Genomic DNA, 16,768 nt, shown 5'->3' with positions numbered 1-16,768 from the left:
GATGATGCCTCTCTGGGGCTGTGATTGCCCCTTCTGGCTCTGGCTGCCCTCATCTGTCTGTCTCCGGCGGGGGATGGGCCGGTCCTCAGCCAGCTAGCTTTGCTCAGTCCTTTGTTCTGTGAGTGAGCCTGGCGGTGTCTTAGGTTAGGGCTTTTCATGGGACAGCTATCCCACAATCTGGTTTGCTATCTCAAGTTAGTTCCCTCAGATTGTCCTTGGGGCATTCAGGACCAGTACTTACTCTAAGCAATGCAGCCCACGGTTCCTCCCTGCCCAGCCCCCGCTTGCTAGTGGCGGATGTGGGCGTCTGTGCTGCTTCTCCGCTGGGAGTTACCTTTGGGCAGGTAATCTGTGGGTTTTGATATATTTTTTTTTCTTCCGTTTATGTTGCCCTCTGAGGTTCCAAGGCCCGCCACAGACTCGCCAGTGAGAGTGTTTCCTGGTGTTTGGAAACTTCTATCTTTTTTAAGACTCCCTTCCGGGGATGGGTCTCAGTCCCTATCTCTTTTGTCTCTCTTTTTATCTTTTATATTTTTTCCTACCTCCTTTCAAAGACAATGGGCTGCTTTTCTGGGTGTCTGATGTCCTCTGCCGGCATTCAGAAGTTGTTTTGTGGAATTTACTCAGTGTTCAAATGTTCTTTTGATGAATTTGTGGGGGAGAAAGTGGTTTCCCTGTCCTATTCCTCTGCCATCTTAGACCATCCCCCCTTTTATATCTGTTATAGTGTTTGTTTTGTGTATTGAGATGCTCCTATGTTGGGTGCATAGATATTTGCATTTGTTATGTCTTTCTCTTTGATTAGTCCCTTGATTATTATGTAGTGTCCTTTCTTATGTCTTGTAATCTTTATTTTAAGGTCTATTTTATCTGATATTAGGATTGCTACTCCAGCTTTCTTTTGCTTCCTATTTGCATGGAATTTATTTTTCCATCCTCTCGCTTTCAGTCTATATGTGTCTTGAGATCTGAAGTGGGTTTCTTGTAGACAGCATATACATGGGTCTTGTTTTTGTATCCTTTCAACCAGTCTGTGTCTTTTGTCTGAGCATTTAATCCATTTACACTTAAAGTAATTATTGATATATATATTCCTATTGCCATTTTCTTAAATGTTTGGGGTTGATTTTGTAGATCTTTTTTCTTTTCTTGTATTTCTTGACTATATAAGTCCCTTTAACATTTGTTGTAAAGCTGGTTTGGTGGTACTGAATTCTTTTAACTTTTGCTTGTCTGAAAAGCTTTTTATTTCTCCTTCAATTTTGAATGAGATCCTTGCTGGGTACTGTAATCTTGGTTGTAGATTTTTCCCTTTCAGCACTTTAAATATATCCTGCCACTCCCTTCTGGCCTGCAGAGTTTCTGCTGAAAACTCAACTGTTAAGTGTATGGGGTTTCCCTTGTATGTTAGTTGTTGCTTTTCCTTTGCTGCTTTTAATATTATTTCTTTGTGTTTAGTTTTTCTTAGTTTGATTAGTATGTGTCTTGGCATGTTTCTCCTTGGGTTTATCCTGTATGGGACTCTTTGTGCCTCTTGGACTTGATTGACTATTTCCTTTTCCATGTTGCGGAAATTTTCAACTATAATCTCTTCAAAAATTTTCTCATACCCTTTCTTTTTCTCTTCTTCTTCTGAGACCCCTATAATTCAAATGTTGATGTATTTGATATTGTCCCAGAGGTCTCTGAGACTATCCTCAGTTCTTTTTACTTTATTCTGCTCTTCCAAAGTTATTTCCACCATTTTATATTCCAGTTCACTGATTCATTGCTCTGCTTCAGATATTCTGCTATTGATTCCTTCTAGAGTATTTTTAATTTCAGTAATTGTGTTGCTTATCTCTGTATGTTTATTCTTTAATTCTTCTAGGTCTTTGTTAATTGATTCTTGCATTTTATCCATTTTAATTTCAAGGTTTTTGATCATCTTTACTATCATTATTCTGAATTCTTTTTCAGGGAGTTTGCCTATTTCCTCTTCATTTATTTGGACTTCTGTGTTTCTAGTTTGATCCTTTATTTATGTAGTATTTCTCTGTCTTTTCATTATTGTTTTTAACTTATTGTGTTTGAGGTCTCCATTTCCCAGGCTTCAAGGTTGAATTCTTTCTTCCTTTTGGTTTCTGCCCTCCTAAGGTTGGTCCAGTGGTTTGTGTAGGCTTCATATAGGGTGAGATTTGTGCTGAGTTTTTGTTTGTTTGCTTTGTTTTTCCTCTGATGGACAAGGCTGAGTGAGGTGGTAATCCTGTCTGCTGATGATTTGGTTTGTATTTTTGTCTTGTTTATTGTTTAGATGAAGCATTCTGCACAGGATGCTACTGGTGGTTGCGTGATGCCAGGTCTTGTATTCAAGTGGTTTCCTTTGGTGAGTTATCACTATTTGATACTCCCTATGGTTAGTTCTCTGGTAGTCTAGGGTCTTGGAGTCAGTGCTCCCACTCCAAAGGGCTTGATCTCTCTCCAAGGACCAGCCTAGGTCCAATCTATCAAGACAAATTTCATCTGAAATGAAAGGGCCTTTACTTGAGTTCCAAAAGCCAGTGCAGAAGAACACAAAGGAGATCCCTGACTCAGTGGAAACTTGGTATTGCCTGCCATGTGGACTGGCCTCCTTGGATTGCAACAGATGACTAGAGGGTCTGTCCTTGGCAGTGGTCAGCAGAACTGTGGTTGTCTTTTGATGGTGATCATTTGTTAAAATGTTCTTTAATAATACAAAAACTTAACAGTCTACCAGTATAGTTAGTATTATGGCAGATGAAGGGAGAAGGGTTTCTAAATTGGGAGTCAAGATATGTCACTACCTGACAATATGATTCTGCAAAATCCTTTCACTGTTTGATCTCACTTTTTTCATCTATAAAACGAGGACACTGAGCAACATTTTTCTAAGTTGATCTAAATTCTATTATCTTCACAGACTTACCTTCTTCTTTATTTAAATCGACATTTTGAAAGTGTTTGCTACTATGTACAAAATAGATAACTAATGAGGACCTACTGTATAGCATGGAACTCTACTTTGTAATGACCTATATGGGAAAAGAGTCTTAAAAAGAGAAGATATATGTATATGTATAATTGATACACTTTGCTGCACAGCAGAAAGTAACACAACATTGTAGATCAACTATACTCCAAATACAAATTAAAACAAAAAAGTCAAATGTTTTAAAATGTTTAAGGATGGTAAATACTTGTCACATTTCAGGGCCTTGGTCCAATAAAGAACTCTCAAGTCTCAATCCCAAGTTTAAAGAAATGAGTTATATAACATAAAAAGTAATATATCTGTCTTGGTTCAAAATCAGTCATTTTTTTCTTAAGTGAAAACCTTTGATTTGTCCTTTTTTTCAGAAAAGCTCATACTTAGAACTACTGCTGAATACATAGTTAATCATGCAATAAAATATCTTTAAAAGATGGAGAAATAATGTTGTCCTTGGGCGACATGATGTTTTGAGTGAATAAATCTTGACTGCTAACATAGGATGAGCTACTTTCTGCTAATTGTTGCAAGGCAAAGTGGTATCTATGTTTTAGTTAATTTACATGCCAGGACTTCAGCAAGCCAAAGTTCTCCACACGTGGGACATGGTCACCAAAGATGCTCCCAGGGGCTGTTGGGGATTTAAGAAGCAGTGTTTCCAGAACACAGTTTACTTATCTTGGATTCAAAACTTAGTTCCTTTTTAAGGTTGCCCTTCTCCCTTTTCTGTTTAAACCCAAATCCAATCCACCTCTTGGGTACCCAAAGTTTAGTAGAGGCTGTGTGGTCATATGTTGTTGTTGTTTAGTCGGTCAGACGCATCTGACTCTTTGTGGGCCTGTGAAGTGGTCATATGCACTCAGTTCCAAATCAGTGTCTTTCCTTTTACCAGCCATATGAAATGCATCTTTTCTGAGCATCAGAATCTATTTTTTTAATGGAGTATAATTGTTTTACAAGGTTGTGTTGTACTCTATTGTACAACAATGTGAATCAGTTGTAAGTATACATATATCCTCTCCCTCTTGCGCCTCCCTCCCACCCGGCCCTTCCCACCTCCAGAGGTTGTCGCAGAGTACTGAGCTCCCTGTGATATACTGCAGCTTCCCACTAGCTACTTATTTTGCACATGGTATTGTATACATGTCGGTGCTACTCTCTCACTTCATACCAGCCTCTCCTTCCTCCCACTTCCCCATGTCCACAAGTCTGTTCACTACGTCTCCATATCTATTCCTGCCCTGCAAATAGGTTCATCAGTAGCATTTTTTCTAGATTCCACATATATGCATTAATAGACAATATTTGTCTCTTTCTGACTTACTTCACTCTGTATGACAGAATCTAATTCATCCACATCACTACAAATGATCCAATTTCTTTCCTTTTCTGGTTGACTAATATTCCATTGCACATATGGTACCACATTTTATCCATTCATCTGTCAGTGGACATCTAGGTTGCTTCCATGTCCTGGCTGTTAAAAAGTCTTTTTATCACTTGGCAGTGGCACAAAGATATCTAACACTGATTGTGTCTCTAGTACAATGTCTGGAACATCAGTATTAAATAAAAGTCAGAGCCTTTCTCATTTCTCAATTCCCCTTTTTAAGAATCCTTGTCTAGAGCACTATTATTTGTAACATTTGCTTTGGCAATTTGTATTGTTCCTCAAATGATTCATATAACTTATCTACTAAATCCCTTAGATGTCGGGTTCCAGCTACAGGATAAGCAACTATTGAGCATTCCAGAAGCTTGGGGGAAAAGTCCAGAAATGTCATCCGTTATGAAGAAACCAAAAATAGAACCACTATTTACTGAGTGGTTCTACATAACAGGCCCTGTGCAGAGGACATTGAAGTCATTATCTCCTTTAATCTTTACACAAATCCTATGTGGTAGGTAACATTATTACGTCTGTTCTAATGAAGAAATGACATTTAGAAAAGCTAACTGACGTGACCAAGAGACATGGATAGTAAACATCAGCTGAGATCTGGAATCCATGTCCCTCTGACTTTGAACATGAACTCCTCTTTTAAAAAATGAATTTACTGTCAATAACCACCACTTGGAGAGTTGCTACAGTCTCCAGGCCCAGATTTGTATGTGGAGTGGCACCTTGGACTAATGGCTGTCAGAAACTGGCCCTGCATCTGTGTTCTAGCTCTGATGGCACCAGATAGCTCGTATTTCTGCTCTCCCAGCTTCAGGGTGATACAGAAAAGAAATAAGAGATTGTCAATTCCTTGACAAAGATGATTTCTATTAACCTACCTACCAAAAAAGTAACAGTGTCTCTAAGCTCCATCTATTCAGACTTTTCTCTAGTAATATAATTATTTCCTTTAACTGACTCTCACAAAATTGGATCCTGATCTATGGTAAATCTCTTTTATCTGAATTGTTTTAAACAACTAAATTACTGGCTTTGGGAAAGAAGTTCAATGATTCATGAAACTTGAAAGGAATTGTCATTGAATATTTTTAAAAATTCTGATGTTCTAGGATTATTTTAATGCACCAAGATATTTTATAGCTATGTTATATCAAGATAATAATGGTTACATTACTTTGAAATTCCACCCTAATTGAGACCTTTGCCTAATTATTAATGCTACATTTTAATTATTAAAGTAAAACTGTCATCAAAATTCTTGAGGGGACTGAGGTACATGCTTATAACAACACATAAGCAACAGAATAGAAACTTTGTAAAATGTAAAAATATATATATAGAAATTTGAATATGTATTTCCTTCAAAAGATCTTTATATGAGCAAGCTTTGGTGAGGATGTAGGGCAAACAGAATTCTGACATGTTGGTGGGAAAGTTAAATGGTATAACCATTTTGTCACTTTCTTATATGATGATCCACTTTAGGTATTTACCTAAGAGAACTGAAAGTGTATGCTCACACAAAATCTTGTACATGAATAGTCACAGTAGGTTTATTTGGAATAGTAAAAAACTAGAAACAATCTAAATCTTCATTAATAGGTGGATGTTGGTTCTGCAAGTCTAGCTTCCTAAATGGGGTCAGATTTTCTTTTTTAAAAAAATTTATTCTATTGAAGTATAGTTGATTTACAAGATGATGATAATTTCTGCTTTACAGTAAAGTGATTATATATATATGCATATATATATATATATATATATATATACACATACACACACACACCCACCCACACATATGTATATACATATATATATATATATATATATTCATTTTCCATTATGGTTTTTCACAGGATATTGAATATAGTTGTTCCCTGTGCTATACAGTAGGGCCTTGCTGTTTATCCATCAGGGGGTCAACTTTTCTCTAGCTGCTTCCCTGGTGGCTCAGATGGTAAAGAATCTGCCTGCAATGCAGGAGACCCGGGTTCGATCCCTGGGTTGAGAAGATCCCCTAGAGAAACAACTGGCAACTCACTCCAGTATTCTTGCCTGGGAAATCCCATGGACAGAGGATCCTGGCAAGCTACAGTCCATGGGATTGCAAGGAATTGGACACAACTAAGGACTAACACACACACAAATAGTTGTCAATGTATACTGCAAGCAACAAGGCAACCACTAAAGAAAATTTTAAAAGAAATATAACTGATATAAAGAGGGAGAAGAGAAAATGAAATCCTATAAAATGTTCAGTTAAAACAAAACAATGCAGAAAAAGAAGGAAAAGGGGTAAAAAAACAAGTAACAAGTACAAGGAATAAATAGAAAATAGTTACAAACAGGTGAATAAAAAGAGTTGTGGTTTATTCATTCAATAGCCCTTCATTTAACAATACAAAGAAACACAGTATTGATATGGAAAAAATATGGATATACCTCAAAATACTAATGCTACGTGAAAGAAGGCAATCCTCCCACTGACTCCAAATATATAATTTCTCTATTTACATAAAATTTTATAAACTAATCTGTAGTGAAGAAAGCAGATGGTTCCCTGAGGACCAGAGAGGGGAGGTGAAGAGGGCAGGAGAAAGGGATTACAAAGGAGCATAAAGAAGCTATTAGGAATCAGGAACTTTCATTATCTTGATTTTGGTGTTGGTCTCATGGGTGCATGTGTATGTCAAAACTCATGAAATTGTATACATGAAACAAGTGCCATTTATTGTATGCCAATTGTACTTAAAATTTTTTTTTAATAGCTTACATGAGGAAAGATAATGAGATATGAAAAAAGCAGTGAGCATGGAGGTCTGAGAGGTCTGTAATTAAATTCATGATTTACTCAGTGCAAGACCTCATGAAACTTTTTAAATTCTTCTGAGTAGAAACCAATACAATATTGTAAAGTAATTAACCTCCAATTAAAATAAATTAAAAAAAAAAAAGAAATGTCCTTCTCTGTAAAACGGATATTGTCTGTATCAGTTAAGATTGTGTTCATATACATCTGAATACTTGACAATGGCTGAAACAGGTAAAGGATGTATTTGTCTCATAAACAGGAACTTTGAGTTTAGGCTGTCCAGAGCTAGCATGGAGGATTGGTGATGTTATTGGGGAGCTAAGATCATTTGGGAAAGACTAGATATCTCTTCAAGAACATTAGAGATACCAGGGAAACATTTCATGAAAAGATAGATACAATAAAGGACGGAAATGGTATGGACCTAACGAAAGCAGAAGATATTAAGAAGAGGTGGCAAGAATACAGAGAACTACACAAAAAAGGTCAAGAAGCAACAGTTAGAACCAGACATGAAACAACAGACTGGTTCCAAATTGGGAAAGGAGTACGTCAAGGCTGTATATTGTCACCCTGTTTATTTAACTTCTATACAGAATATATCATACTGGGCTGGATGAAGCCCATACAGAAATGCTGGGCTGGATGAAGCACAAGTTGGAATCAAGATTGCTGGGAGAAATATCAGTAACCTCAGATAGACAGATGACACCACCCTTATGGCAGAAAGTGAAGAAGAACTAAAGAGCCTCTTGAATAAAGTGAAAGAGGAGAGTGAAAAAGTTGGCTTAAAACTCAACATTCAAAAAAACAAAGATCATGGCATCCGGTCTCATCACTTCATGGTAAATAGATGGGGAAACAATGGAAACAGGGACAGATTTTATTTTTTTTGGCTCCAAAATCACTGCAGATGGTGACTGCAGCCATGAAATTAAAAGACGCTTACCCCTTGGAAGGAAAGTTATGACCAACCTAGACAGCATATTAAAAAGCAGAGACATTACTTTGCCAACAAAGGTCTATCTAGCCAAAGCTGTAGTTTTTCCAGTGGTCATGTATGGATGTGTGAATTGGACCATAAAGAAAGGTGAGTGCCAAAGAATTGGCACTTTCAGACTGTGGTGTTGGAAAAGACTCTTGAAAGTCCCTTGTGCTACAGGAGATCAAACCAGTCACTCCTAAGGAAATCAATCCTGAATATTAATTGAAAGACCTGATGCTGAAGCTGAAGCTCCAATACTTTGGCCACCTGATGCAAAGAACTGACTCACTGGAAAGACCCTGATGCTGGGAAAGATTGAAGGCAGGAGGAGAAGGGGATGACTGAGAATGAGATGGTTGGATGGCATCAGGAACTCAGTGGATATGAGTTTGAGCAAGCTCTGGGAGATGATGAAGGACAGGGAAGCCTGGCATGCTGTAATCCATGGGGTCATAAAGAGTCAGACACCACCGAGTGACTGAACAGTAACAACAAAGGTTATTTTACTGTCCTTCATGATGTCTGCCATTTCTCAGGTACCTTGTGTCCTAGCAGGGAGAGGGAAGGGGCAGAGACACCACCTGCTGACTTCCCCACATCTTCATTGGCCACAGTGAGTTGCTTAGCTGTCCTTAGCTGAAAAGGGGCCTGGGAAGGCAACTTTTTATTCTCTAGCCTCTATAGCACAGAAATTAAAGCAATAAGGGTTTGGATTGTGTGTTGAAGGAGACAGACTACAGCATCTAACCCCAGGTACACTACGAGTAACTAGCCCAAATTGTCTGTGAGAAGATTTAAGCATACAAGGATAAAATTGGAGCTAAGACTCCAACTTCCCTGGTGGTTCAGTGGCTAAGATGCCATGCTTCCAATGCAAGGGGGCCTGGGTTAAATTCCTGGTCAGGGAACTAAATCCCACTGGCAGCAACTAAGACTCATGCAGCCAAATAAATTAAAATAAATAAATATTTTAAAATTTTTGTTTGAAAATTATAACATTGCAGAAAAAAATCATGTTGCTATTTGCTTCCTAATATCCTGAAGGCCTAATCTGGCCAGAGTTTGTAATCCTCTCAAATTAATGCCAAGACTATTCATGGCACCATAATAAATCCTTAGCTATGGGATTTTGCTGTGCTAAATTATGCACTGCAGTGAAAAGTGGGTTTATAAACTCTATTGGCTGCCTCAAGTCAATTTCATCTGTTGAACTAATAAGCTTGAAGGCAGATCTCCTACATAGAAATGTTGAACCCCACAGGAAGTATTTCTCACTAGTGATAACTTAATAGCAGAATTCCTAGGAAAACACTTCTCAGATCCCCTGGGAGGTCAAGAAGTCCTCAGATCAGGACATTGGATTAAAATATGATAGTAATATGTATGTAACCACAAGAGGCTCAGTGTCAGTATACAGGCCTTTCTTAACCATCCAATCTAAGGTACCCCTTCACCCTAGCTAGTCATGCTCTTTACCATTAGCACATTTAATTTTCTTAAACACTACTAAAATGATTTGTTTATTGTCTGTCTCTTCCCCTGGCTTTAGAAACTTAATTCCCTATGAGCAAGGACATTTTATGTCTTATTTACATCTACAAATGTAGCATCTTGAACATGATAGATGTTCTAAATGAACCTCTTTGGTACCTTTTTATCCACTTATATATTTTTATTATTTTAATGTCATAGGGATCACATAGTACCCACTTCTTGCTCTGTCTCTCAAATATCTTTGACTAAAAGAGTAATTTTTACCTAGGTCCTGGGGATGGATTTAGGGAGAATTGTTGAAGTCTGGGTAAAAGAAAATTAGATTCTAAAGAAACAATATTCTAGGCATGTTTCAGTCATATCAAAGCTAATATTTTAGATGTAGAATGCATTGTCTTAGCAAGGCTAAGTGACCAAAATATTGATTTGATTTTAAATTTGCACTTAATGCTATTTAAATCGACATATTTCCCATTGTTGTACAGGTTTTTGTTTTTGTTTTAATATGTTCAGATATTAAACCACAAAGAGACAGGATTGTGCTGTGTCATTCACGGGAAAGATATGGGTACCTAAAGCTCAACTGGAAACATGAGAACTCTTAAAGCAGTTTTCTGCAACCAACAAACTGTTGCCACACACACCCAGCTTCATTATTACTGGGAAAGTTTTTTTTTTTTTTAATCTAAAATATTTTGGCACCTTTTATGCTCAGATAGCTATATTTAGTTATTTTTTGTGATGTGACTCTTCCTGTCATCTGGTATTAGCACACATCAAGGTCATTGTGTTCTGGCATTGGATTGGTTGAAATGGTCCAATAGGAAGAAGACAGACCCACTGCCAGAACACTCGAGGGATCCACTAGAGCACAGCAAAATAGAAACCAAATTTGCCCCTAGAAAGACTGATGTCCTCACAAAAATGAGCTCTAAATAAGATTCCTTAAATGCAAAAAAATTCACATTAGATCAGTCTTAAAATAATTTATGCACAAGTATTTTTCCTTTCTTGGAAACACTGGTCCAAGAGCAAAATGAAGACAGAACTGTGTGAATAGCTCTTTTACTAATTGTATAATATGGGGCAATCGACAATTTGCCTCTCTGGTCCTCTTCTATGATACACAGATTTGTACAAAATGATTCTCAGCATTCTTCTCAGCTCTAACATTACATGGTTTTATGATTAATGATTCTATTTAAGTCATTTAAAATCTTTTTGATTAGGCTATTATATTATTTAATGAACTGTGACTTAACATTAATGGAGATTCTGTTTGGGTATTCCCAAACTGTTATTTCATGGAAAACTTAGGTCCCTGATTTGCACCGATTTACCTTCTTAATAAAATTACACTTCTGTCCCCAAATTGTTACTTGTATATAATCTAGTGTCAATCATGGTTATAGTGTTTTCTGGAATAAATTGTATGATTTGAGCCATCAGTGCAATCTGTTTGTATTTAAAAAAAAATAAAAACATGATGGTATTGTAAATACCCAGGTTGTTCTCAATTTCCATTTATTAATATTTTCCTTTTAAAGTACTGCATATGTGAACTCAGTCACTGTACCAATTCTAAATTCTAATGATTAAATTCTAAATGATTAAGAAGGTTTTATATATATTATATACCTGAGTCTTCTTCATTGCAGGTGAATTCTTCACTGTCTGAGCCACCAAGGAAGCCCATATATATATATATATATATTTTTTTTTTTTTTAAGCATTGGTTTGAAGACCAAGGAAACAGTGACTGTGAGTAGATAAAAGAACGTGTTAAAGATATGAACTACCATGATGTCATCAATCATTTAATCAATCAATCACTTTGAACTTCCAGATGTGACTGATTTTGACAGTCAATGAATTCACACTCTTCACATTTGTTCAGTGAATTTCATTATAAATATCTATCATAATAACCCATCTTCAGCTTATGCCTGGGCTATTATTAAAACTGAAACTCTTTTCTAAATAGCATTTTTCATGAGCACCAATGGATAAAACTGTCAGCAGCTTAGTAAAAGCAGAAACCATTTCCAAACCCAGACTGATAATGTAGTCATATTTAACAGTACACCACATGTTTAAATATTTTCAGCCCTCATTTAGGATACATTTTCCTCCTATATGCATAAGAAAGGAAGTAATATGGCTGGCTGGCAATGAATTTGAGGGATGAAGGAAAATCATCCTTTAAAAGATAGTAAACCTATTATTGGGCTTCCCTGGTGGCTCAGTGGTAAAGAATCTGCCCATAATGCCAGAGATGTGGGTTCTGTCCCTGGGTTGGGGAGGTCCCTTGGAGAAAGAAGTGGCAATCCACTCCAATATTCTTGCCTGGAAAATTTCATGGACAGAGGAGATTGGTGGGCTACAGTCCATGGGGTTCCAAGAGTCAGACACAACTTAGTGACTTAAAAAAAAAAAAGTGAAGTTCTCTCAGTCATGTCCAACTCCTTGTGACCCCATGGCCTACACTATCCATGGAATTCACCAGGCCAAACTACTGGAGTGGGTAACCATTTCCTTCTCTAAGGGATCCTCCCAACTCAGGGATGGAGCCCAGGTCTCCCACATTGCAGGTGGATTCTTTTATCAGCTGAGCCACCAGGGAAGCCCAACTGACTAAACCACCACACAAACCTATTATTACCATCAGAAGCCAGAGGAGGAAGAATACCATTATAGGTACTCTTGACTCTGCCCTAGCACATTAGCTCACCTGGTGCCAATAAGACTGGTACCCCTTTTATCTATGACTCCGAGGTCCTTAGTTTCCACCTCAGTCAATTGTAGACCCAGCTCATCTCAATGCCTGATGTCAGCAGCTTGAGATGATAAATCACTCATTTTAATGTATTTGCTTTTCTACTGGAGGGTGAGAAATGTGAGGAGACCTCAGCCTCAGAGTCAACAATTTCAGATATAAGTTGCAGTTTCACAACGCTAGTAAGATAAGCTTTTCAGACATTGTAGTATTACTTATACAGCTTTATGAGGAAAATACTGATCACTTAGGTGCAAATCCTTCTTGTCTTTATTCTGTACCTCCATACTCTCATCTGTAAAATGGGGATATAGTCATACCAGTTTTTAAGGTTGTTTTAAGAATTAAATAAGTTGATTTTTGTAAAACTATTACAATTATTATTTAAGCTCAGAATATTAAAATGGTTTCAATTCTTCCTACGTTTTTCCAAGATGTAGCCAAGAGTACGAGATTGGAGTTCCTACTAACAGTTCACTGTTGACCTTTAACAAGTCAGTTTCTCTCTCTCCATCTCATTTTCTCGATCAAGGTCTGAAACAATGCTTCAAAAGTAGTTCATGTTCTAAGATGGTTTCAATGGATGTTGTGGAATGAACAAACTTCAAAATGAGGATATTGGAGCAAACAGACCATCAGGAAACCCTCTAACTTTAATACTTCTTATGATTCATTATCTCTCAATAAGACCCTGGGTAACACAGGAAATGCCATTGGTTATCCACATTGGGAAACACCACTGCAAAACTCCATACTGTTTACTGAAAAATAATGTTGACAGTATATACACAAAATATCCACAAAGACAAGTGTGTGTGTGTTAGTCACAGTTGTGTCTGACTCTGCAACCCCTTGGACTGTAGCCTGCAGGCTCTTTTGTCTGTGGAATTCCCCAGGCAAGGATACTGGGGGGTGCCATTGCCTTCTTCAGGCAATGAAGAACTAGTAAGATAAGCTAAGTAAGTAAGATCAGGGGATCTTCCTGATCCATTGCAAGCAGATTCTTTACAGTCTGAGCTACCAGGGGAGCCCCCTCATAGCCAAAGCTATGGTTTTTCCAATAGTCATGTATGGATGTGAGAGTTAGATCATAAAGGCTGAGCGCCAAAAAGTTGAGGCTTTTGAATGGTGGTGCTGGAGAAGACTCTTGAGAGTCCCTTGGACAGCAAGGAGATCAAACCAGTCAATCTCGAAGGAAATCAACCCTGAATATTCATTTAAAGCACCAATGCTGAAGCTGAAACTCTAATACTTTGGCCACTTGATGCAAAGAGCCGACTCAGTGGGAAAGACCGTGGTGTTGTGAAAGATTGAGGGCAGAATGAGAAGGGGCTGACAGAGGATGAAGATGGCTGAATGGCATCATTAACTCAATGGACATGAGTTTGAGCAAACTCCGGAAGATAATGAAGGACAGGGAAGCCTGGAGTGCTACAGTCCGTGAGGTCTCAAAGACTGCGACACTATTTAGCGACTGAATAACACAAAATATAGCATCCTTTATCATGGTAATTAATCCAACATCATCTCTGCCAGTACTGGACCTGAGTAAACAAAGACCTGAGGAGAAGAATGAAAACACATTTATTTTGTACAAAGCGGCTGTCAGTGTCCGAGAGGCCCCGCGGCAGAGCGCGCCCTCAGAGGAGCAGGAGGGGGCCCAGCAGCAGTTCGCCCTGGCCCAGCAGGCGGCCCCGCTGCAGCCCGCGGCCCGGGTTCTCCGCCTTGACGCGCACGGCCAGGCGGCGCACCTCGTCCTCCGAGAGCCCGTCCAAGCACAAGTCCTGCTCCAAGACTGCCCTGCGGCTCCGCCGGACCACGGCGCCCCGCGGCTTCAGGATGAAGCTGACTCTGCAGCCTACGGGGGCGCGGGGCTCGGCTGCTCCTCCAGCCGGGCCCTCGGCACGGAGCAACCGGACACGGAGGCGCCCGCTGGCCCTACTGTACTCAGCGGCCAGGCGCAGGGCGCCACCGGCACGGCCCAGAGTTACGGTGCCCTCGGCCTCCAAGCGCTCGGGAAGCGGGCTGGGAGTTGGCGAGGGGGACGCGCCCGGGGCCCGCGCCGGGGATCCGGAGCCGGAGGGGCCCTCGTCCTCGTCCTCGTCGTCTCCGTCCCCGCTGGAAACAGAGCAGGCGCGGGCCAGGTCTCGGTTCCTCTGGGCCCGCAGCACGCGGCGCAGCAGCTCCTCGGAAGCGCGCAGGAAGCGGCGGCAGCGGGGCCCGGGGCCGAGCGCGTCCAGGAGGGAGCCACTGCGGGCCTTGGGGGACGCAATGGGCGCTCTCGCCCGGGGCGGGAGGGAGTCGTTTCCGCCGCCGCCCCCGTAGCTGTGGGCCCGGGGACGGGGCTCGGGCGGGAGCGCGGCGGCGCCAGTGCCCCCGAGGAAGAGCGACTCCCTGCGGCGGGTGTGCGGGCTTTCGAGCAGCGCGCAGAAGCCGTAGGCAGTGCGCGCCCGGGGCAGGTGCTGCAGCGAGAGTGCGGCCTGCGAGCGCGGGTCCCAGTCCGTGTGGCCAGCGCCGTCGTCAGTCCCTGCTTGTTCGTCCCAGGAGTCTCGGACTGCAGTCAGAGTCGGGCAGGGCACGAGTCGCGGGGGGATGCAGAACTCGGGGATGCGGTCCGGGGTGAGCACGTTTGGGCACCCGGCGGGCGTGAGGGCCGTGGCTCGGCGGGCTCCATCCTGGTAAAGCCGGTTTCTGCCCCGCAGGAGGCGCTCGGGTCCCAAGAGGAGCCGCTCCAGGCACCACATTAGGCAGCAGGTGCCGGTTCCTGAGGAAGCTCTGCTGGAGCTGGTCATCCTGCAACGCACAAGCACACACGGATCTCAGAGTGAGCTCTGCAGGGCACAGGAGCTCTGGTCTCCGGTCTCTTCTACTTACGGGGTGCCTCCTCCTGCCTCCCTTGGAACCAGGCAAACTGCCCCTCACGCTGCTATTGCAGATGTTTCAGTGTTTCTCTGATGTCTTTGGGTTTGTGCCTTAATCTAGACCTGCCCTCGCTGTTCTAAGGCAGAGCTTTTCAACATGTTTGCCTCGCGTTGTCCTTGGTGCCAAGAGGCACTATGCTTGTGCAATGGTTTCCTGAATCCTTGGATTATTGCATTCTAATCCTCAGAGAGATTTAAAATATTTATTATCCTTTCTAGGATATTTGGCTTGTTCCCCGCTTTTAAGCTCAAAGAGCCTCAGACAAGTCCCTGGGAGAGTTAAGCAAGGCTATGGCCTCTCCTAATATACCTGGGGTCCAGCGTCATATAGGTCTCCGCATCGTTGTGCCTGGGGCACCAAACTGTAGAAGTGCACGGCCTCTGGGGAGATCAAAGTTCCTGCTGCAGGGTTCAGTAAAGTTTAAAGGCAGTCGTCCTGAACCTTTATACCTGAGGCCTGGGAAGCCCGCCAATGGGCGGGCCGAATTGGCACTGCTAGGTAACCTGACGCCAAGCCTTCCAACTTTGGCTCTGCCACGTGGCTGGATCCGCAGTGCAAATTCTAGACATTCACTTCTAAATGGGGGGTGCTTTTGTTTACTTATGTGCAAAAGAGGGCTCAGCCTTTACTATATGGCAAAGTCATTGTGAGGATCAATCGGCATACTGAATTGAATCACAGAAGCTCTCTATACCCACCGTGAAGAGGATACAAACCTCGAGTTTGTTTCATTCTTAGTTAATATCCCCCCCACCCTCCAAATCCAGCCTTTACTCTGCCCAGGTTTCAAAGTTCCCTACCTGCCTTCTGGCTTTCTGCTCTGATTTTAAATAATTTTCCTTTGTTGACTACAAACCACTGTGTGTACAGGGAACCTTATAGGTTGCTGGAAATATTCTGCATCTTGATCTGAGTGGGGTTACTGGGTTGTATTCATATGTAAAAAGATAATCTAGCATGCATTTAAGATTAGATATAAGATTATGTATCTTATACCTCAGTTTAAAAAATAACAACCCACTTCTTAAACCTTGTGTGCTGATTTTTAAATTGGGAAATTATATTCCTGCACACATCTGGGCTGTTGGACCCATCCTTTGGAGGCACCCTAACCACATCTGGCCTTTCTAGACTGTGCTCACCTGAGAGATCTTTTCCTTCCTTTGAAAACTGACCTAAATTTACTTTCTAAGTGACCTTCTTCCAGCTAGCTTAGGTTGAAAGAGATCTGAGGCATTTTGTTTGGGTGTATGTTATTTCTGGGCTTCCTTGGTGGCTCAGTGGTAAAGAATCTGCCTGCGAAGCAGGAGATGCATGTACCATCCTTAGGTCAGAAAGGTTTCCCGGAGAAGGAAATGGCAACCCACTCCAGTATTCTTGCCTGGAAA

At 41.0% G+C, this 16,768-nt stretch overlaps 1 protein-coding gene across 1 annotated transcript; it reads right to left on the bottom strand.

Moving 5' to 3' along the window:
* Positions 1 to 14,037: 14,037 nt before the first annotated feature.
* Positions 14,038 to 16,391, bottom strand: LOC102264509 (C2 calcium-dependent domain-containing protein 4A). Its single transcript, XM_070378524.1, has 2 exons — positions 15,690 to 16,391; positions 14,038 to 15,251 (listed from the first exon to the last, which is right to left on the bottom strand). The coding sequence occupies exons 1-2, from the start codon at positions 15,704 to 15,706 to the stop codon at positions 14,099 to 14,101; spliced, it is 1,170 nt and encodes a 389-aa protein (XP_070234625.1). The 5' UTR covers positions 15,707 to 16,391; the 3' UTR covers positions 14,038 to 14,098.
* Between the last annotated feature and the right edge of the window lie 377 nt (positions 16,392 to 16,768).

This window comes from Bos mutus, chromosome 10 (genome assembly GCF_027580195.1).
Source record: "Bos mutus isolate GX-2022 chromosome 10, NWIPB_WYAK_1.1, whole genome shotgun sequence".
In the NCBI taxonomy this organism is placed as follows: Eukaryota; Metazoa; Chordata; class Mammalia; order Artiodactyla; family Bovidae; genus Bos; species Bos mutus.
This window is presented reverse-complemented; position numbering and strand designations above follow the sequence as displayed.